This window comes from Malurus melanocephalus, unplaced genomic scaffold (assembly GCF_030028575.1).
Source record: "Malurus melanocephalus ecotype Western Australia unplaced genomic scaffold, MMel_1.1 scaffold_113, whole genome shotgun sequence".
Lineage (NCBI taxonomy): Eukaryota > Metazoa > Chordata > Aves > Passeriformes > Maluridae > Malurus > Malurus melanocephalus.
In genome coordinates this window covers 845,406-868,537 of record NW_026623345.1, presented here as the reverse complement: position 1 = coordinate 868,537, position 23,132 = coordinate 845,406, and the positions used below count along the sequence as shown (strand labels likewise).

Sequence of the window (23,132 nt, the reverse complement as noted above, 5' to 3'; positions counted from 1 at the left end):
CTCCAGTCACCTTGCCTCCAGGAGGATCCTGTGTGGGTCTCTTGTGTGCCCTACTCTCAGGAGGAAAAAACTGATTTTATGTTGCTTAGTAAAGAATGGCAGTGAAGGCACGTGAAAGTTTGAAGTAGTTAACATAGTGGGATTTTTTGTTTTTATTTTTATGATTACAGAGGGGATTTAAATCAGGGAAAATAATCCACTGCAAAATCTTCAGAGTTGGAATAGAAATGACATGCAGAAGCTTCATGCTGTCAGCTCAGCCTGTTTATGCATATGCTGAGTGTGGCATATTTAACTACAGGTTAGCTTGTGAGCTTGCAAGCTTTGAGGTTTTTTTTTGGTTTGGTTTGCTTTTTGGATTTTTTTTTTAATTGCTTCATAGCAAAATATTAAGATGAAAATATTAAACTAGCAGAAAGGTTTTACTCCTAAAATCTGTCATCCAGTCTTCTTGCCACTTTACATCACTTTGTGCTATTCCTGTGGGCTAGCTGGTACTGTGCCAAGTTAAATTTGATTTCTGCTTTGGTTTGAAGAAAGCAAGAATAAAGATTGTGAACTTGAAAGGGAAGGAAATACGCAAGGATAGAATTTTTAATGTCAGAATTCTGTATTCTAGGGGTAATTAAATCACACACTACACAATTGCCAGAAGCTCAAGCTTGAGATTAATCTGCAAACCTGGTAGAAAAAGGGCCACAGAATTGCTCTTTGAATTTAACTTTTTTTTTTTCTTTCACTTACTTGAATAGAAGAGGGAGTGAAGAACACTTATTCCAACAAGAACCTGATCTGGGGAAGTGGCCAAAACCAAGACAATGTCTATGCACTTTAAATAGCACATCCTCTTTCTGTCTGATTTTATGTGTATGCTGGTTTTAGGTTTTTGGTTGTTTTTTTTTTTATTCTGCTGCTTAAGTTGCCTCGGATATTTCTCTCTGAACCAAACTGTAATGTTTTTTTCCCCTCTTTTGGTAGCTGCCTCATGACAGAATAAAAACTGGATGCAAGTTGTGCATTGGGAAGTGATTGATGTATGCTTGTGCATCTTGTAGCACTATGAGAAACACAGGTGCAGCTGATGATGTTTTCTAGAAGTAGATTGAAAAAGCAAGAAAATGAAATTTCTCTTCTGCACAGAAAACCTGTTGTAAAACTGCAGGGCAGGAAGAAATTCCGGAAGCAAAAACTCCATTTGTTTCTGCGGGACAAAATGAAGAGGCTTCTCCAAGGCCARGTAGATGATAATTCAAACCACGCACACCGCTGCCAGCTCTCCCCGGTGGAGATTGAATCAGACATGTTTGTTTGTGGAATCACGAGGAGCTCTCCAAGCACTGAATTTTCCACGGCTGGAGGGGACTTTCATCAGGATGGAGGACATGATTCCAAGGGAGTGAGTGAAGTGTGTGTTGGTGAGGTGGAACTGAACTGGGATGGCTATGTAAAAATACCGTGTTCAGTTCAACGGAACAAGAAGGACTTGAAGGGGAGGTCTTCTGATGGTATCACGCAGACCTCTTCTGAAACAAAGGGCAGRTCTGAGGGGCAGGACCTTTCTTCCTTGAGCATTACCATGAGCTGGAGGGACGCAGCTGAAAGGCAAGGGTGCTTTCCCCAGGAAAAGACCATTGCATACAAGAGTCGTAGAAGGCAATCAAGAGACCGCTCAGCTGATGTGGTTGATTACATTGTTAAAGAGCTCCAGGGAATAAGTCGAATCCAGACGGAGATTGCAGAGCTCCGTCAGCACCTCAACTTGATAAAAGGCTCTGTGGATGAAGTCTCCAGCTGTGTGGACACCGTCTTGAGTGAGATAGAAGGCCTGCAAAGTGGTTCTGGTGGCAAAACCCAGGGTACTCATGCTCGAGAGCCAAGAAGGGAGGCACAAAAGGAAGAACCGGTGTTATATTTTTATGGCATCCCAGAGAAAGATGGCGAAAACACAGTAGAGCTTATCTGCAGCTTTTTGTCTGAATATCACTGTTTCAATGGTATTCAGTGCAGTAAGTATATAAAAGATGCTTATAGGTCAGATATTGGTACAGGCAAGTCATTAATGCCAAGACCAGCAGTTGTGAAACTTGTGAGTTGTGAACAGAGAGACTTCATTTTRCAGAAATCTGTCCTTCTACAGAGCTCAGGGGTCCGGGTTTCTACCAGTGAGGAGCAAAAGCAACTGAATGGCCAGAGGGGCCAGAAGACAGACTCAGTTTCTTCACAGTCTGGCTTCAAGAAAAATAATCAGAGCTCTGCAAGTCCTGATGGAGCTCAGAGCACTGAAGCAGTTGGGCACCTTCAGATGGACTCATGCCAGGTTAAGTATGGAAGCATGAGTAGGAAAGCACAGTGTGCAGGGGAGAGACTTGATTCTGTGCAGAAGTCTGCCTTGACCGAGAGCACCTTGATACCTGAAACTGAGAAGGAAGCACAACCAATAAGCTGCAGTGAGCAGCCTTCAGATGACAGGGACACTGGCCAGGCCCTTGCTGAATCTCCACAGGTGATCAGTTCGCCCAAATCAGGTGATGGAAATAACTGCTGCTCATCTGACTCTTCGGGCCACGCAAGCCAGGCGTGTGCTTCAAGTAATGGTAGCGAACAGAGGCTTGACACTAAAAGCGTCACTGAGAATTCTTCACTTCTAGAAAAAGATGAGGGGATAACCACAGAAGAAATTGAAACAGACTATGATAACTCTTGCAAAAAAGGTGATGTTCAAAGAGAAGATGTTTCCAGTGGGGTGACAACCATTAGTTATGATCGTACAACGGATGAAATGGCTGATAGTAGTGACAGCTTGAAAGATATGATCCAAATGGACCTGAATGATCAAGATCCAACTGATCAGGTCTTTAGGGATGTCCTGGAAAATTCCCAGTATTTCCTTGACCATTCCCGGGATAACATTGATCTCGTAGACATGAAGTTTTACACTAATAAGCTTGGGAAAGCTATTCACCACTTCAGGTCTGCTCTGCAAGTGGTGTTCCATAAAYTGGAGACAAGTGATTCTGAAATCCTTTTGGAAAATGATAGTGGTTTGCAGATGGATGATGACAACACGCTGATGCTGACCAGTTCAGGTATGGGTGGCAGCTCTGACTACTTTGCAGAAACCCCTCCTAGTCAGTCCTCCGAGAGCCAGGCAAACACAAATGTCAACAGTGAAGCATCTGCTCAGACRCAATTTGCTCCTTCCAGTCTTTCCTCTGTTTTGCGTGAGCGTCCCGTTTCCAGCTTGRTGCCATCATCTGACTGTGAAATCCCTGCTGGGCAGCGATTACCTCCTGAGAAGCTTGGAGAAGATGTAAACCATCTACCTGAGCCATCAAAGGAGTGCAGGCCCATGAGCCTTGACAAGGTGTGCGCAGAGACCATCTACCTGAACAAATGCATCAACAATTTCAARAATGTGCTGAGGGAAAAGAGACAAATGCGTAGGAGACTCTTAAAAGAATTAGCGCAGGAGGGAAACTGGATTTCTGCTGAGGAGACAAATTCAGGTAAAATGAAAAAAAAAATGTTTTTAAGGAGATGTCAAAATCTGGTATTTGTGCAGCCAGCGGCCAACACTTCATTCTGTGGGTGAACTGTGAGCATTCTATGAATTTACTAAAGTTGTGAACAGTTAGTTACAAAGACAACTACAAGTGCTGTGTAACAATACTGACGAAACCCCCTAAAATGTACTCTGTAACACACTGAAATGCCAGTTAGTAAGCTTCACCTTATTTTTTTTTTTTTGACAGAGGGAGATTTGCAGTGCTTCTTCAAAATAGCAGGTGTTAAGGTTTTTCGTCATAATTCGTGACTTGGTTTGTTGTTAAATATAATAGCTAAGACATGTGATAACAAAGTGTACATTTGAGCTATAAGTAGCCAGATTTTCAGTTTTGTGAGTTGAGTAGATCTAGACTTTGAGTGACTCCATCACAAAGTGGGAATTTTCAGTGTTTAACTGCTGCTAGATTCTATCCTAGTAGAGACCTTTAAAAATTACAAAGAAAATACTAGTAATAATAGTAAAACAATTCCATATAATATAATGGTAAAACAATAATGAAAGTAAAACAATTGAAAAGTTGAGATTTGTATTTTGGTGTTGTTTCCCTAACTTGTCTATGAGATGAAAATTATTGGCAGCACAGATAGTGAAATGTGTGACCACAGCRGATGTGAGGTGGTGCAGTGGTGGAGCAGTTCTGCTAAACCATTTCCTGAGGAGATGGGCGATAGAGATGACCAGCATCTTTTGATGAGGTATTTTAATTGGCCTCAATTTGGTAAAACAGAACCTAAAGCTGAAGTGTAGATCCATCTTCCCTGTCCCTCTTCAGTAGTGAGAAGGCTTTCTCAGTGTTACCTTTAGGAATCACTACACGGTTAAGGAAAGAGGCTTTGTTTCAAGAGTTGAAGTKATTTTAACTAGAGCATTAAATCATCATTTACTTGTTATGAACTTCCTTGTATCAAAATTGTGTTCACTTTTATTGCAATCRTGAAAGCTGGTCAGAATAATCAGAGGGTTCCTCTCCCCACTGAAGAAGTCATCTAACGCCCAATGCTTTTCCAGTGTCTGTGCTTTCACTGTGAAGAAACAATATGTCAACCCGTATTTGATTTCTGTACAGTGATCTTCTCAGTTATGCGGATGATAAAGCTGGTAATCAGCTCTCTGCTTTCTTATTTTGGACAAGGTCTTTCGTAAAGAGCTGGCTCAAACAGTAAGTTTTTAATGAGGGAAACACTGGGATTTGTTTGTGGGCTTGGCACAGATACTTTTTTTCTTTTTTTCTTTTTTTTTTTTTTTTTTTTGTAATGTTTGTGTACTGCTCAAGTCCTGGACATATGTCCTAATTTTAGAACCTGAAGGAACAGACAGTGGTTTGGATTAGCATTTGCCACAGTACAGCAAAAGTACTGAAATAGCCTTTTTCTGAATGTGAGAGGAGGCTGCTCATCTCAGCAGAGTTTGAGCAGCATTGGCATGTTCACACGGCAGGAAGTAGCCAAAACAGTTAAGGAGGAGGAGAAACAGAGCTGGGCTTTGTACCTTAGAACTGTTTCCAGGGTGAATTGGGATTTCTGATCCTCCCTGGTTCAGTTCTCCTGAACATCATCTAGTGATGTGACAAAAAGTTGGTGGCACCTGTGCGTCACTCACATAAAGGTGTACCTATAAGGTGGATTTGGTACTTGAAGCTATAAAAATRAGTGTCTGATGAAATCAGGATGTAGGAAATGTGCTCTGAGAGACAGGAGGAGTCAAAGGATTCAGAGGTAGTAGAAAACACTGGATAAAGGAGAAGAAAAGAGAGACCTTGGGGAAGAGACCCTGGAGATGTTGGAAAGGAGAGCAGCCCAGACCCTGACAGCTAGCCAGGAAAAGAGTTGAAACTAGATCATCTTTAAGGTCTGTGCCAACACAAACCATCCTGTGATTCTGTCACTCTTCTGAARTAGTGTTGTTTTGGCATGCATCATTCAAGAAAGAGAATCTGCAGTTTTATGTCCTGGTTCAATGTACTCAGGTTTAAACCTARGCATTTATTTCCTTTCTTTGGAAAAATCATCATCCTTGGAATGCAATGAAATGTTGTTGGTTTTCTTTTTTCCCCAGCTGTAGATGAGTGTTTGTGTCTTACTTTAAAAATGTTATTTATTGCTAATAGCTTTTTCAGCTCCCAGATAAGATCCACTGAAAACCCAGTTCTGCCATTGTTTTTTGGTTCTGAACACATACCACTGTGTTACTCATGTTTGCTCGAAAGTTCAATTCAAGTTACCTTCTTAAATACTTTTAGCAGCAACCTCCAGCAAAGGAATGGAAGATAAGTTGAAGGTGTTGGTAAATATGCGTGTTTTGGTGAATCAGAGATGATGCACTGGCATAAAGGTTTAAATTATTTATAGTTGTACACAGATGCAAATTACCGGAAGAACTTAAAACTTGGCAGATGCACATAAATAATTATTGAGTTTAATTGGAAGTCAAAAGAGAAAAAATAAAATATCCCCTGAAAGTCTGAGGAAGCTTTTAAAGTTTGAATTTGAGGAAAAGCAGGAAAAAAAAAAAAAGAAGTGTAAGTGAAGATGATGATAGTTTGAGTTTGTTCAAAGAAAAGCCCTAAAATGGTAGAGATTTTTGGAGATTTAAGGTGACCGCTCAAAAGTGAAATGGTGAAAGAATTCTGTGATCAGGGTTTAACCATGTTAGTCACCATTGATGAAGCTGTGAGTGCACATGTTGTAATGAGACGCAAGATCTTAAATCTGTGTCTGCAGTTACTCAGAGCTTTGCCAAATTTTACATTTGAGCTGAAACTGTCCCTAACAACCTTAAACTGCTGGGGCTCAGAAATGAAAGATATGCATGGATTGTAAGACAAAATATTTTGTTACRGGTTTTTGGAGTTCTTTTAATTATCAAAAAATCAGTCTACTGCAAGATTTGCCGCTTTATGTTTGTATAAAAATAAGTTTGACCTATATTTGAGAAGCTCTAGTGCCCTGAGGTCTTAAAATTTGGCAGTGCTAGCCTGTGTCAAGGAATTTTGTGTGGAAAATCAGCCCCAAATGAACGAAGTGAATATGCTTTTGAAAAATGTGTAGTTTGTATGTGCTCACTGGTCGCTTGGTACTGTTGAGCTGTTGCACTGCCAGAGACTCCCTCTGTCCTCAGTGTTTTCCAGCTGGGGGCTAAAAGCAGGRTTTCCCTGCACAACATGACTTCAGAGCCACAGTGGACCTGAAAGGGGACACGAGTCCAGTTCTTCTGCATCTTCTGCACTCCGAGACTCCACAGGAGATGCCAGGAAAGAATACAGTTCAAATATAAAGGAATTAAAAACCCAGGAATGAGGGATGTCTGGATCTGCCTGAGACACAYTGAAGCAACCCCAGGGACCAAGTCAGGAGCAGTTTTGCTTGGGTTGGAAGGGCTTGGGGTGACTGTAAAGAGAAGGACAAAACCAGAGGACTTGAAGTGGAATTGTGTCTGTCTAGGTGACAATGTTTTGCTTAGTCAAACAGGGCAGGCARGAAGATGGTACAGAAATTACTTTAGAGGAGAACAGTCAGAAGGGTCCATGCTCTACAAAGCATGTTCCCATCTGAGCCTGGAAGAGACCCCAAGTTTCCTCAGTTTCTCCAGGTCAGCAGGTCTGTGCAAAGCCGACTGTCARAACACAGCACATGTGGCCACTGGTGGTTGCAGCATCCTGCTGCTTGTGATTTSCCCTCCTTTAGCTCCAAAGGAGAAACCTGCAGGGTGGTCCAGAGGCTGTTTTCCCTAATGAGCATCCATGCAGGCATGTCTTAAGGTGGAAAGTAGGGTTTTTATTTTAGCTACAATCCAGCACTTCGTTTGCAAAGTAATTTGACTTCTCCTTAGCGATTGAGTTAAAATAGCTTCTCTATTTTCCTGTCTTAGTGATTGCATGTCTGTAATTACACCCATATAGACAGTAACTTMAAAAACTATTTTTGCTTTTAAACCAATTTGAGTGTCTCCTGTTGCCATGAAGATATTCTTTCCCCTCCATCTTTCATACACAAATGAGTAATATGATTCTTCTGTGCAGATAGAGAATTATCTGATTGGAAGACTTAAAAAATATCATGTCTGTACCGGAAGTTTTGAGTATGACTCTCATGTAACTTTACTAGCCTTGAAATTGCCTATCCATAAACATGAGATTTAGYGTGGGAGGCTTCTGGGGTTTTTTTGCTCAGAGGAATATTGCCTAGATGTATAAACCCAGAAAACATATCTCTGCATTATGGTATTTGCAAAAGCAAAATGTGTTCCGTGGGAGCTGCCAGTTTCCTCATACCAGGCAAAATGTACAGGGGCTGAGGAGGAAAGCAGGGGGAATGTTTCAGATGCAGGCAGTGGATGCAGTCTAGGGGAGAGGGGAACAAATTTGTTTGTCTCTGTAATCAATACAGGGTTTTTTACCTGTATAATAAACTGCAGCTCCAATTCTGTGTWAAGATTACTTAAAATTCAGTTAATGAAACAGGAATGGTAACTCTAAAAAGTGTTCTCAAAGCATGTGTTTTAATGCATGTGCAGTTACGGATGAAATTTGATTTCTTTCACTCAGGGTTGTCTGTTAGAGATTAATTGAGTGGTGCTTGTCCCAAGAGGCAGGTGGGAAAACTCTCCACTGCACAAACGTGTTATCAACTTGTGGCAAACCTTTACCCCAATTTCTGAAATAATTTTATAGAATTCACGGCAGAAATCTGGTCTTACTAACTTTTGTTCCTCTCCTTCTTCTCTTTTTTTTTTTCTTTCCTTTGCAGAAGGAGGTAGAGGAGAGCTCCAGGTTGTACATGTTGTCCCTTGTAACCAGCATCTCTTTCTGAAACCCCTGTGTGTGCATGACTTGTCTTCCTGTAGCCARTTACTCCTGCTGAGGCTCTGAGATTCAGTTTAGCATGGCATTGTGAACACTGTGTATGAGTTAAGAGTCTGTTCAGTGCCTACAACCTTGTACAAAGAGGAAAACATGAATGCTTGGAGTCATCTTCTCCCTTCAGTGCTCTGTGGTGTGTGTGTGTGATGTGCACAAGCACCACTTTAGCAGAGGATAAGTTGTTCATCTTGTCTTTTCCCATCTTCCTCTTTATGAATCTTGTTTAAATAAGTATTTCTTCGTTTTTCTTCAGTTATATTATTTCATCTCTATCTGACTTGTCCACTTTCATCAATTAAATCAAAAATACGTCTATGAGCTGTGACAGTGAGRTTAAACAAGACTGGATGCTGAAAGGTTTCTGCTGCAGGTCCCCTGCCTTTTTAGGTTGTCRCTTTGCTTTGAGCAGAGCCCTGTGCCTCATGGGAAGGGCAGAACCGTTCCCTTAATACCTACAGTTATTGTCTTTCTACTCATGGACTGGTTCCCTCTCTGCCCATTACCCTGTGGGCACCAGGTAACTCTTTCCTTCTRGGAGGCTCTGCAGAATCATTTTATCGACTGCTGTGTTCTTTGTCAACGGTTGTGTTAGCAGCTGTACCTCATGTAGAGAAATTACTGGCGTTTGGATCCTCAGCTGTTTCATTTTCATGATTCTGTGCTGTGTGCATTCAGTGCCTGCTGTGCTTCCCCCTCTCCTGCAGTTGTATGAATGAGGCTACACCTGCCTCTGGGAGAACTGGACCTTGCACATATTTTGGGTCTTGGTACAGATGGTCTTCACTTGAGTTTGATGAATTTTCCTTTCTAAGCTTTATTGGGTCACGTATCAGCAGTTTCATTTCATTCTTACTGGTAAATATCTGTTCATTAATGCCTTTCTAGGAATGCAGAGGTATCTGGTGTCAATTATGAGTGTTAAATTCAGTCCCCTTTTGACTTCAGTGCAAAACCACTGTAAACTCCTTTAAACTGCTCGTCTGGCAACTGGGAAAGTGATGCTGGGTGATACATCAGGTGGAAGGAGCTTCCTTTGGGGCTCTTCAGTCCTTAATTAAATTGATGCTGTTGCAGAATACAGAATGAATTTTAAATAACCCCTTGACTTCTTGCAGCTTTGGATTCCATGTAAAATGCAGCATACTTGAGTCAATGAAGACATTGAACCACAAGACTGACTCGTTTAATTGGAAAGATTTAGTTCAGTCTGACTCTGTTAATGCCAATGAAGAAATGCTCTAATTAGGCATGACCAGAAGTTTAATTTAGACAGTGAAACAGTGGTTCCTTGTTTTAGCCTGATTCAGATTAACCTATATCTGACTGAGGGTTTTGAGGTTTAATAAGAAAACAAGCTATTCGAAAACAAGTTAGGATGATTTTCAAAACAAATAAAAAGTCATTATTGATTTTTTTTATCTGTTTAAATAAAGCAGCCTAAAGCAGCTTTGCATGTTTTACATCTGTTTTTATATTTTAAGAGGATAAGATGCTAGACACAGTGCTTAAATGTAATGGAAGATTACATTGTTAAGAAGCCTTTTATGTCGATAGATTTATATGGAGTGCTAACAGATCTGTGGATGTTCTTGCTTTTCTTTGTGCTGCTYCAGACTTTGTGGTGTCGTATTTTATTTTTTTTTTCATGCCCCACTGTCCATTTTAAGGACTTCTGCTTCTATGGTGAAGTACATAATTGTTTGTTCTGTCCATTAAAGTATCTTCTTGTATATGAGAAAATTTGCAAAATTTAAGAATTGCAGCCTTGTTAATTGCAGCCTAGCTGCTGCTTTTCCTGAGTAAGCAAAACTCCTGTTATTTCCTTTTAGGCTTCACCAAACATTGCCTTCCATTGTGACTCAATACTTTGCCTTCAGTGACCATGTCTGTTCCTTTGTTTAATGCAGGGCCTTGAATTGATGATGCTTTATCACTGGCATTGTGTTGCTAACTAGTTCTTGGTTGATAGAAACTTCAATTATTTGGGGAAGACCTTTTAGCAGCTGATCATGGCATGCTTTACTGTGAGTGAATGTACTGCAGTGCTAAGGGTGACATGCACTTCCCCAGTTGATGGGACTTGTTGGATAGTAGGTGTAAAAAAGTCATCCTCTGGCATTAGAAATTTTTTAAAAATCAAAGATGTGATGGCCTTTTTAACATGTTTGTTTCTCCATTGTTTCAATGCTCCTTTATGTGCTTACTGGAGATTTCAAAAAAATCAGATTCAGCTTGGTCTGGCTGCATTCTAGGGAAGATCAAGTGACAGAGTTGTGCAGAGAAGGCCATAAACCAGCAAAACACCTTCTGTGACATGCAGCATGTGKATGACAGGGTGTTAAGTGTGTCTGCTTTCCCCTTGCCCTGTCATTTGTTTTGGGAAAGACAGTGCTACAAACCTTCACAGTTGGCTGTTTYCACCTGCCTGTTGTTCCTGCAGCTTGCCCAGGCTCTGACCAGGTCAGGCTGCTGCCATGGGCTGAACTTGAGCAGACCCACGGCTGGTGACAAGTCCCAAGGCAGCTACTGGAGCTCTGCTGTGTCCTGGTGCGAGTTTTGCCTTTGGAGGGTTGGAAACTCCCCAGCTCCAGCAAATCCCTCTCGATGGACARCATCGCTGTTTGCTTTCTATTAATGAGGAAGAGTAAATGAAGAGTCCTTACTCATATCAGGGTTACAAACTCTGGATTACTTTGTTTAACTGGCACTAGTGGAGGTGTCTTAATCCTTATGCCACTACCTGTACCTAATGTGGCCTCTGGTTCTTTGACTATATAAGCCAGTGCAGGAAGGGACTGCTGAGGACTTCTTGGTGACTGAGATATTACACCATTTCCTTATGTATAAACCTCCCAATTTCCTTCTCTAGAACTGGTGAAGTTTGGTGTCTGCTTCTCCTTTTGAAAGGCTTCTGTAGAACTTCCATCCTCTCTTTAGCTCCAGTTCTCCCATTCCCATGCCTATTGAACAAAAACAGGAAAAGGTTCTTTTTGCTAAAGTAAGCAAGATATTTTGTCCTCATRTAATATTGTGTTTGCATCCTCCAGCTGCTTTTGCCATTTTCCTTTGTGAATGTTTTTTACTTTGATATGGAATAAAGAGATTTCACTTGCTTTTCTGAAGGAATCATACCAGCACAGTACAAAGGTATTTGTACTTCTACTTCTGTGGAGACATTTCATTGGACATACTCTATGGATTATGTTCTTTGCCTGTCTGGCTGTATTATAGAGGCTTGTGGTCGATCTGATGGCTAGAACTCAAATCCATTGTCACATGCTTTTCATCACTGAGGAGCACCTTATTTGCAGTCAAATTCATGGTAGCCTTTGGGGCTTTGACCTTGCCATTTGTTCAGTATTTAATCCTCCAATGTTGCACTATTTACTGCTGTCAGTTCTTTCCACTGGACCTATGAGTTCAGTATCAGTAATTCTCCCAGGTTTGTCATTTCCAGATTTTATCAGGAGATCCCACTTACTCCCACTAGCTTCCTTATTGCGTTGTCCATGGCTGGCTCAGTCACAGTTACTTGTTTATCCACCTGAAAGCTCCTTCCTCCTCCTCAGCTTATCTGGCTTTATTAACGTCACATGGCGCTGCATCAAAGGTTTTTTATCGAAATGAAAATTCAGTTCACTGTTGATTTTATGGTTAAAGAAAAATAGTTGCTTTGTGAAACAAACCAAGAATTTTTGCAAAATTGAAATGCCTCTGTTATATTTTTTCCTGTTTTTCAATAGCCTCCATCCTAWTTTTTTCCTTCATGTTTGCTCAGAACCCTTTCAAGCTGTTGAAGCCAATAATGGTCCTACACTAATCTGTATCACATTTCCCTCCTCCACATACACATTTCAGCTGTGGGTACTGCATTGACTCTTCTACAGTYTCAAGGCATGAGCCCTTGTTTGATGGATGTCAGGTGCTGGTTCTCTTGGCATTTTCTCAGGGAGAAGGCTGCCTGRAGCAAATTAGCTCTTACTTCGCTTTCAGCACATCATAACTCCTGCTTTCACATGGCCATCACCTGCTTTGGCCCTGTATCAATATTACTGCTTACTGAAAGCCCTTTATTTTGTTTTGTGCTGTTAYACCCAGATGATTATTAATCTTGACCCTAGAGTCGCTCTGCTTCCTTTTTCTTTTTWTTTGCATATCTGAAAGGCTTGGTAAAAATACATTCCACTTTTGCTCATTAATTATCTGGAACTTCTGTCAAATTTTACTTGGCATGTCACAAATCTGGAAGATGATGGAGGTTTGTTTCCTTATTATACTTTGTGCCCGCCCCTATCCATATTGCTGGCTGTTCTCTGTTGACTCATCGTTGCCTGTAGAAAACAGCTCAGCTAGGTAGCAGCCTTCCTTGGATCTTTTGCCCCCTACTTTTCCCAGATTCTTGATGCACTTCTCCAGTCTGCAGTGAACATGCTGTTTTGTGGTCTGTTAATGTCTCAAATACCAGTCATAAATATTTAGTTTCTTGGATAAAATGACTGACAACTTGTTTGTTATACTAATTCCTTTTGCCAGTCAGTRATGCCACGTTTGTGTTTGTCATTCTCTGTCATTCAGCATAGCTGAACCATCCATGTAAGCTCAGTTCAATGTGAAGCCTTTGCCCACTTTATTGAAGTTGATTTCTAACCGCAGCTCTTCCAAGTGTTCAGATGCAAAGGTAGAGACACCCTCGCCTGTGAACTCAGAAGGATCTAGTTGCATTTGCTTAATGAAATCTTCTCTCTTGACCAGCAACTGGTTCAGATCCTTCTGAAGTAATGCAGGTTTCAGGCACAGGGGTTTTGGAAACACAGCCAAGTGGAGCCTGGTGTGCTTCTCCAGTTGTGGGAAAACATGCACAGTACTGAACTGTGGATCTGGGCCCCTTCCTGCTCTGCAGGCATGTCTGGTCGTGTCCATTCCATAATGGATAACATGATACTGTTCCATCTGTTTCACCATAAAATAATAAAAATTACTAATATGTAGTCTTTAAATCTGCCTATCCCCGAAGTGTAGGACTCAAAAATACAAAGTTTGGTCTTCTGTTTCTGTTCAAGTTGATACGTCAAAGAGAACTCCTTTTCCTTGGTTGTTTCTGCTCTTCTTGGGAGTCTTTGTCTGTCACCTGTGAACAGTCCAGGGTTGCACAGCTCACACAAAGCACAGGTCAGAAAAAAACAAAAGAGAAGAMAGAACTTTCTTTTGGGGCTGTGTTCTTTTATCTTGCATGGAGTTGGTTCATATTTCCTGACTCAAGCTCCTTTACTTTTTTGATTCTCAGGTTGAGAGTCCCATGTCTGGAAATACTTCCTTTTTCACTGTGTGCAAGTTACAACCTCCTTATTCTCTTGGCAGATGCAATTTGAGGTTGGAGTTTTAGCTCTTAGCATTATGACTTGCTTAGTCCTGTGTGAAACCAGCATTTCTCTCAGGGAGTGCMGGAGAACATATAACCTGTGAGCTGAAACAAAGAGGTTTCCAGTTACAAGTAACCATTTTTGCCTTACCTGGAATCTTTTGTTTCTTCCAAGTACATTGCAAGTGTTTTAAGTACTTACCACTTCTAGTCAGCCCACTGAAGTTCTGGAACAAAGCAGAACATCACTCTGTAAAAGCACTCCTAATATGAGCATAAGAACATGGTTTGAATTAATGAATATGAACTCCCACATCTGCAGTCTGTCCTGTTTCCCATCACACCGTGGGATCCCRGTTGACCTGCAAGGTGGCCCTTGTTTCATGCCTGTTGGAAGTGAAATACTTTCATATAAATGGGTGAAGCTGTAATGGGGACCTCTCTGCTTAGGGGACTAAAGCAGAGGCATGAGCAAAGCTCACAATGTTCATACGGAGGTTCATGTTAGTCTGTCATTTGTGCATTTCACACAAGGGCTTTTAGTTTATAACATCTTCATTATGACCACATTAATGTGAAGTGGTAACCTCTAGTAACAGAGCTCTGCAATAACTCATTGGAGTTTGAAAAATATCAAAAGTTGATCTTTAAGACTGCATCTTGAATGTGGAGTTGCACTGAACAGGCTCTTGAGGTTCCAGTAGCAGCTGTTCARTGAAATTGTCTGTCTGTGTCTGTATGACTTATCTTGGCATCTTGGTCCCTGGAGGTGCTTGAACAAGTTTCTGTGTGCATTTGCCTGCATGCAGTGTGGTCTGTTGCCCTTTCTGCAGAATATAATGCAAATACTTTCTCTGGTGTTTTTGAAAACTAATTTTCTGTTGTTCTTTTCCCTTCCCTTACTTCAGGGCCAAGATGAGGCTGATCCTTCAAAACCACCCTGGCTCAAAGGAGGGTAAGTCATATTTTGGGACCTTGTATCCCTGTATTTATAATTACAGTGTACTTTAGAGGTCTGCAGTTCAGTCTAAGTAAAAGCAGCATTTTTTATGTTTTGAATTAAGTAAAGAAGTGGCCAGACTTCACTTTAGGGCCAGGCTGCTTCCATATTTCAGCCTCTTCTCAAGCAGCTGGGGATGGGCTGGGCAGCTCTACCAGACCTGTGGTAAAGAGCAAGGCTGAATAAATGCAGTGTATAATCTGTAATGTGTTGATGGGCAGTGCTTATAACAGCAGTATTAAATATTTGATACTGAGTACCAGAGTGGTCTGGATGAAATCCTTTCTCTTGAATCAGTCATGAGTGGCAGCAGAGGAGGGAAAGAGTGGCTCTGAAAGAGTGCTGTGTCTTGCTTTKAGAAGAAGATAGGTTTGAGGAAGTCTTCTGTCTTTGCAATGATTTCTTGTAGTAATTCAAACTGCATTAACTCTAGAAATTATTGCAATTTGTATTTTTAAAGCAGTGCCCATCATGCTTGTTTTGCACAGATGAGAGTGAGCTGGTCATGCATTCTCTCCATGACACACTACAGCAAATGAAACAAATTCTGACTGTAATTTCAGCATGACACTCTGTGGTAACAGGTGCCAGCATGGCAGCTTCCCTGGAGTCCTCTGGCAGGAAAAAGACAGTGACACATTTTACCTGTTAYGTGCCTGGTACGTGATCAGGGTAATTCGATTTGGTGGTGGGGCACCCATTAGGAACTGTCAGCAGCAGCAAGATTTGCCCTGAAATCTCAGCCAGAGGTTGGCTTGCTACATGCATAAGTTAATTCTCATACTACTGAAGGAAGCTTCCCTAATAAAACTTGAAGTAAAATTGGAGGCTTCATTATGTGGCTTTCTGCTTTTGGAKTTGCTGTTCTTCTGTGTTGGTATTCCCACAAAGCGTCACCTGCGGATGCCTGGAGCTGCCTAACAACCCCCTGCTTTTCCCAAGGACCCCGGGACTTCTTCAAGTAGCTGCTGGAGAACAGGCAATTTGCAGGAGCAGGAGATGGTGATTTATTGTAGCTATAAACAGCACCTTCTCCTGCTTTAACAAGGAGACAATGTACTAGGTTTATTGGTTCAGGCACACAGAATTATTTCCTAGCCTGAAAGGTGGATACACCTACAGTCCTGAAATACTTAAACATGTGTTTTGTCCGTTTGAGGCATTGTTTGCTCTAGCCTGCAATTTTTTTCCTGTCTGTGCAAGATGCAAAGATGCAACTAAACAGTCTGGCCATGCAGTTTTGACAAAAGTTTGTCATACTGTATCCCCCATACGAGGGATTCCCTGAAAAGGTTGTTGTGGGTGGTAAGCCTTTAATTCCACCCTTAGTCTCATTTTGGCTTATTAGCCTCAAAGTATACTAAAGCATTTATGTTTGGGAGTTGTTCTTTCAATATGAGGATTAGAGTTGTGGCGTCCTTCGAAGTTAATAGTCATCCTCTGTCACTGGAAACCACCTTAGCTTACTTAGATTGTCAAGATTTTATGGAAACTTCTGTGTGATACAGCTTGTATTAGAAGATGAATACATGCTTCAAGCTATTTTCATTTTCTGTATAATGCAACATTACTTTCCTGTCTGTAATCACYGGCTTTGGAGAGAACACTTCAAAAAAAAGGTACAATTGGTATTACAGATCAGTCTGTGGGCGTAATATATCTATGTATTTTATTTATTAGTGCAAATCATCTTCTCCTACTGAAATTCTATTCACTCTTCAATACAGTTCTCCGTAATAATGCTATAAATATTACATTCACTGCAGAGGAGAGTTACCCTATTACGTATAAAGCTACACTGTGCGTGTTTGAGGCACTGTCAGTTCTTCTGTCTGTGCAAACACTGTAATTTTATTAAATGAGGTAGCAGTTATGCTTAAATGGGCTGAGGTAGCTGCAAACACAACCATTTGGAAAATTGTTGAATTTTTATTTATTAATATTAACAAGCTAAAAGCAGGTCATTTGGGTGTGTAACTCTGTAGGTACTAGGACACATCCCTTCAGTGGCAAGGACCTTTAATTATGTTTGTCATCCTGGCTTTCCACCGGTTCTCTCATAAACCTCGATCTATCAAAAGTATTTGCAACAAACCAAGTTGTAACTAYATGTGTTTCTCAAGCACAATAATTTGTAGAGGCTCATCTTGAATTTATAAAGCATGCAATTTTAATGTTTTTCTTCTTTCCTGGGAAATGTCAGAGTATCACAGTTTCCTTTCAATTAAATTAGAAAAAAAAAATTGAAATCATGTAGGAAAACACTGKTAACAGGAGCATTAACTCTGGAGATTTACTTGTGACCATTTTGTAGTACCTTTTCCGATTATAGACTTTCCCTTTCTATTTTGTATCTGCTTTTCTAATTCAAGGGATTTGCACAAATCTTTGACCCAAAATTTATCAATAATCTGTGTTGTAGTTAAGTAATCCTGGGATTCTTTGCATCATCTGTTTCTCTTCCATGTCACCTATTTTACCCCAAAACAGTATCACCAGTATTGGAAAGGTTTTGTAACATTAGGGCAGCAGACAAGTGTGTCAATACAAGCATATTTCTTACTTCTTGATGTSTGTGAGATTTTTCTGTAATAAATCAGAAGGGATTATTGCAGTGTGACTTGGTCAAAMAGTTCTTCTGGAATTCTCTATTGGAAATGACGATAGCCTCTAGTGAAAAAACAGAGTGTGGCCTTGCTGTGAGGACTCCCAGTGTTGGAAAACTKCACTTTTGGAAAGCTGTGGAGCTGACACGGCTCTTGCAGTTACATGCAACTGCTCACCTTCCCACCAGGCTTGTTCAGCTATCRGCAGCTGTCAGCTCAGCCGTGCTCGGACACGTCACCCTCCTACACCTTTCTCAACACCAGAAAAGTCAATTGTATGATTCCAATTCTGTCTCATATTTCTGTAATAATGAGTTGTTTTCCTCTTTGGCACAACCTCATGCTAGGCTGTGTTGTGACATCCTTGTCCATCCTCAAGCTTTAGTATTGGTTTGGTTATGCTGCATGTTTTGTTGTTTGGGTTTTTTTTCACTTTTGGCTGTATTTAAAGGGGCTTGAGTAGACCCTGCCTCCTGACAGCAGTGGGTTGCCTCTTGTCATTTACTAACCTCACAATTTTCATGGCATGTGCAAATTTGTAGTGGCACTTTGTTTTCCTAGGTTGTTTTGAAAGGTARCTCCGTGTGTGGTTTTTATGACTGTAAGAACAGTTTGTCCCGTACTCCTTTTTCCTGTAATTTTCCTGCAAAGCATTTTCACTGGGTATGTTGTACCAAATCAGCAAAACACCCAGGTGGAAATTGGCAGCCAGTTTATCAAACAAATACCAAAACAGGTAAGCCAGAGCGGTAGGAAGTGAAGACAAATGGCTAAGGATGGAGACGCAGAGGGTTTTCCTCTGCAGTCTCTGTAATCAAGAAGACCTCGGAAGCCATACTCTTAATGTTAGCAAGACCTGAGAGCACAGTGGTAATGGGCAAGGTGAAAGAGACACAGAGAGGTGCTGTGGATTTTGCCTGCTGGGATGGATGTTCATTGCAGGGAGAGAAGCGTGTGCTAGGTTTCCAGTATTATTAAAAAGCATTATCTGAAGTCCTTAAGAGATGGATGCATTTACTGGAGACCTCTAAGGTGAATTAATAGACCTTCTTCAAGTACAGGGTTACATCCATRTGGTGTTAGCAGTGGGTGCCAGGATCCAGGTATAATTATCCAGGCTGATCTGGGAGGGAGGGAGGCCAGGTTATAGCATTTTATTTAATCATGCACTGACTGTTGCTGGGGTAGTGGCCGTTTTGCTCTGCTGTCACTTCTGCCAGCAAATGCCATCTCTTGAGTGTACAGGTCTGCACGGCTTGAAACGCTGAGCATTGTGAATGGTCTSTTATGGAAATAAGCCCACTATCTTTTCTCCTCAGATGTCAGGCTTTTCCTAATAATTATATGGACCTCAAGGGCCAGTATTAAGTGTRTTCTAGTCTAGAATGAGAAAGAAGGGTAGCAGCATCCTGCCCCTGGGCTGATCTTCTTTGACGTGCTCCCTCCTAACCACCACCAGCCTGGATTGATGYGTGTGAAGACGATAAACACTTAATCGTTTTTAGCATTAACTTTACACTTTCTTAAGTATAATCTTCTGGCTAATTTTCCTTCTTCCAGGAGAGCAGTCCCCTTTTCACCCCTCCCAATCCTAAATGAATTAATTTTTTTTTTCCTCCTGAATTTCCAGGCCTGCAGGTGGTCTCTATGGCATTGATAGCATGCCTGATCTACGCAAAAAAAAGCCAATTCCACTTGTCAGTGATCTGGTAAGGGATTTGTTTGTTTCTCTTCTGCCACACAGCCATTTGTTCAGCTGGCTTTACTTTTTTTGATATATGGGCATGTTCATTGTCACTTCAAGAAGCTAAARCGTTTTGTTAAATTAATTCTTATGCTAAAGGGTTAGGAACAATGCTTGAAAAATCTCAGTGAGAATGAGCTATGGTTTTATAGACAATTTCATTCATTTGACAGAATTAGGATATTTTTCATCTTCTTATTTTTTCTGTTCTACACAAAATATTTGATTGTTCTTAAGCCTGCATCATTTTTTAATGTTTTGCTAAAAATCACATACCTTAGGGAAAGTTATAATGTCCATGCAAGGTTTGGCAGCTTACCAGAAGGTTGGAATTTCAGAGGATAGATAAGCGAGCATATGTGCTTGGATTTTAAAAGCTATTTGCAATATTGCCAGTAGAATTCTGCACTGAGGAAGCATGAGAACCAAGTGAGTAATGAGGACAACTTTCATATGCTTGTATGATATGGTGAAATAAGGCTTCTGCAGGACAAATGGTTTTCTCTTGGCTGTATTCAGTACACGTAGCAATTTCATACTTGAGAGAAGTGCTGTAACAGCTGAAAGACCAAAGTTTCTATATCCTGTAATTCATGTGAAAAGATGCATACAATTTTGTCTGCCACCTTATGCAAGGGCAGCTTGGTATGTGTCTAGCTAACTGCTTGTATCTCAAATCTTTTCAATAATGGCATTAACTTATGTTGCTTCCCTTGGATGCTTTCATTCTCTCTCTTCACAGGCCATGGTAAGTGGAGGTGAAGACTATCCATTAAGTCTTCACCAGAAAAAAACCCCTCACTTTACCTTATTTGCCCCTCTACTTTTCTTTGCTTTTTGTTTTGAACCTGTAGTATTGCAGTGAATGCTTATCCAGCACTCTCTGCTCCATCACTGTTGGAATGAACTTTTTTAGTCTCTGTTGAAACAGCATAAAGCAGAACATAAATGGCGCAAAACTAAGAGCTGGATGATTTCAAAGCAAACAYTGCTACCTTTAAACATCCTTCTCTGCCTTCATGTTACTGGAGTGGCTGCAGAAATCCCTTGTATGCCACTGTGAGGTGCTGCAAAGACGCTGCCCTGTGCTGTCCACATCTGCAAAGCTGTGTTGGCATGACATGAAAGGCAATTCTTGGGGGGAAAATGCAGTTCATTGTTTTCAGTGATGGCTGATGAATGTGATACTCTGTCACATTCAAATCTCTGCTCCCAACTCTCTCCCCTTTCTTTTATCCTTGTTACTTGCAATCTCTTTACTGTCACATTTTGGGGTGTTGTATGTCTTGTAAAGCTGATGAAATCACATCCTTTTGGATATGAATGAAGTTAGATATAGAAAAGTGAGTCTGTTTTAGTGACCTTAGTTACTGTTGCTGCTAAAGCATAGTTGTGGAGATGGGAACGCAGGTTTCACTGGCAGTTCTTTTAGAGAAACAAATAGAAATTTACTAGATTGAGACTGATTATGGACAGATGGAAACAAGTTGAAGACCTTTCAGGATGTACATTTGACTCCTTTGAGATGCGAGCAGTCGCTTAGCAAACCAACTTTAATGCAGTAGATTGCTGGTTTGGTGTCTGGCATGACAGAGTCCTTTTGCTCACATCTCTGGACATGTAAAGCCATTGCACTTGCAAACTGGTGGTGAATAACAAAATTTCTTCCTCCCTAGTCACTGGTTCAATCCCGAAAAGCCGGAATTACCTCAGCAATGGCCACTAGAACATCTCTCAAAGATGAAGAGCTGGTAAGTTGGAGGGTTGCTTGGCTTCTCTTAATTCTTAGTAAGCAAATTAAAGGCATTTGGTGCTCTGAGATGCACAGCAAGCTTCACAGTTGTCTAGAAATACAGATGGAAAGCTTTCTGTATAATTTGTTTAAAGAAACTAAACACATAAAAATAATACTTAATGCATCAGTATAATTCTGAAAAAAAAGTGGAAATACAGGATCACAGAAATATGCTCAGTTGGAAAGTCACCCATCAGGGTCACTGAGTCCAATTCCTGGTCATGCATAGGACACCCCAAGAGTCACATCATTTGCCTGATGGCATTGCCCAAGCAGTTGTTGAACTCAGTAATCTTACCACACTTGTTGAACTCAGTAATCTTACCATTTCCTTCTGTGCTATCTGCTGTAAGGGACAGTGTGTGAAACTTGCTTTATTCAAGATATCCAAAAACAGTAATTGTTGTCTTCCAGTTTTTTGAATGTCTGGGGAGATACTTCTGGAAGGTGAGGTGCCACATTTGTCCACCTCAAATGTGCAGCTTTATTTCACTCGTCATGTCCTTTCCTGCACAACTCCTACRTTAACCAGCAAGGGTACGCTCAGTCACCTTCCTGGATGTTGCTTTACATATGCTCTTGCCTTTCAGAAATCTCATGTCTATAAGAAGACCTTGCAAGCCTTAATTTACCCCATCTCTTGCACAACCCCACACAACTTCGAGGTGTGGACAGCCACAACTCCTACCTACTGCTAYGAATGTGAGGGGCTGCTGTGGGGCATTGCACGGCAGGGAATGCGCTGCGGGGAGTGTGGGGTCAAGTGCCACGAGAAGTGCCAAGACTTGCTCAACGCCGACTGCCTGCAGAGTGAGTAGTGGCCAGCAGAGCGTGGCTGTTGCAGAAATTTTTGCCAGACCCTTCCTAAGTGTCYTGCTGATATCTCAGGGACCAGTGAAGCTGCAGTAATTAAAGTCATGGTGTGTTTTCTGAGAAGGTGCTATTGGGCTAAACCTACCCCCTGTAGGCACAGACACCTCTGCTGGTGCAGAAGAACATAGCTGCATTGTGCCTGGTGTCCTTTAAAAGAAGGTTGAATTCTTGACTCTTTTCGTGCCTGTTTGTTGGTTCTAGTTGATTTGTTGGTTGGTTGGTGTTGTGTTTTGTTTGTCTCTTTATGTCARCTCGGGTGATGTATTTGCCAACATATCCTGTGTGGAAGAGTGGGCTGGGTGAATAGGGCATAAGGCTGAATTTTCTGACATTTGTTCTGTTCCCCCCTGTCCTGGTATCACAGTCAGGTTGGTTGTTGCAGTCATCAGTCTGTGACACTGTTTTAAGCTTTTAAGATCAGTGCTGGGTTCCTGCTTGGGAAATAGAACCCCTGGATTTAGCTTGGATTATCTATACCAACAGCAGCCTGGGAAGGCATTTTGTCTTTCCAACAGTAAGCCTGTTTGGCTCAATCCCTTTGAGACCTAGGGCTGAGTTAGCAGAGATGGTGAGTCAGATATAAAGGTGTTGTTTGAGTATATGGACACTATTTTATCTTCCTGCTGGCATTTCAGATTATTTTGTTGGGGTTTTTTTCTGCAGCGTAAAAAACTAAGTCATCTCTTTAAAGAGCTCTGTGCCTTTGCAGAATAAATGACACCTTACACAAACAATGGAGAAGTTAAAAGTAATTTGATTAAAGGGAAAAAAAAGAGAAAAGTACTCATTTAGGCATCTGCCTTGGTCCAGTTATTTTTATTTGCTTGTAAAACCATTTCTTAATTTAGTCTAAAATTTATATTCCTGCTTAAGAGCAAAATATCTCAGTCTAACTGGAATAGAAATTTCTTCCATATATGTTAAATCATGAGTAGGAAGGTGGGGCTGTTTCTGTTCACTCATACTTTTCTTGTCATTGCAGCTTTTGATGAACTAGATCTAAGGAATCAGAAAAGTTTGTGAAGTATGAACAGACCTTACTGCAAATTCCTGTCAGCAATTACAGGAAAATAAAAAGTCAAATCTTGTGTCTGCCTTAGACTGTAGTTGTTTGGGAGAGCTGGGCTGAATGAGTCATAGCTCATTTGCTTTTTCTTAAGGCTTTCCTTAACACCCCAAATGGATATTGTTGTTGGATGCTTGTATTTTTGGTGTGTGCAGAGTCTTAAATTTGTCATAATTGGGTCTAGGGCTATTTGCAATGGCATATTTGTAAGACACATCTGATCTGGCCAAACACCCCTTTCCTCAGTTGCTTAGCCATTCTAG

The 23,132-nt window shown here is 41.0% G+C and overlaps 1 protein-coding gene across 2 annotated transcripts in view; it reads left to right on the top strand.

Annotated features, from left to right (window-relative positions):
- UNC13B (unc-13 homolog B) overlaps positions 1-23,132 on the top strand; it is a 207,211-nt gene that overhangs the window by 108,103 nt on the left and 75,976 nt on the right. For both annotated transcript variants that reach the window (XM_057369600.1, XM_057369599.1), the window contains exons 11-14: positions 14,694-14,740; positions 19,022-19,100; positions 20,812-20,886; positions 21,521-21,740. In XM_057369600.1, coding sequence (XP_057225583.1) covers positions 14,694-14,740; positions 19,022-19,100; positions 20,812-20,886; positions 21,521-21,740 — 421 coding nt within the window. The remainder of the gene's footprint in view (positions 1-14,693; positions 14,741-19,021; positions 19,101-20,811; positions 20,887-21,520; positions 21,741-23,132) is intronic.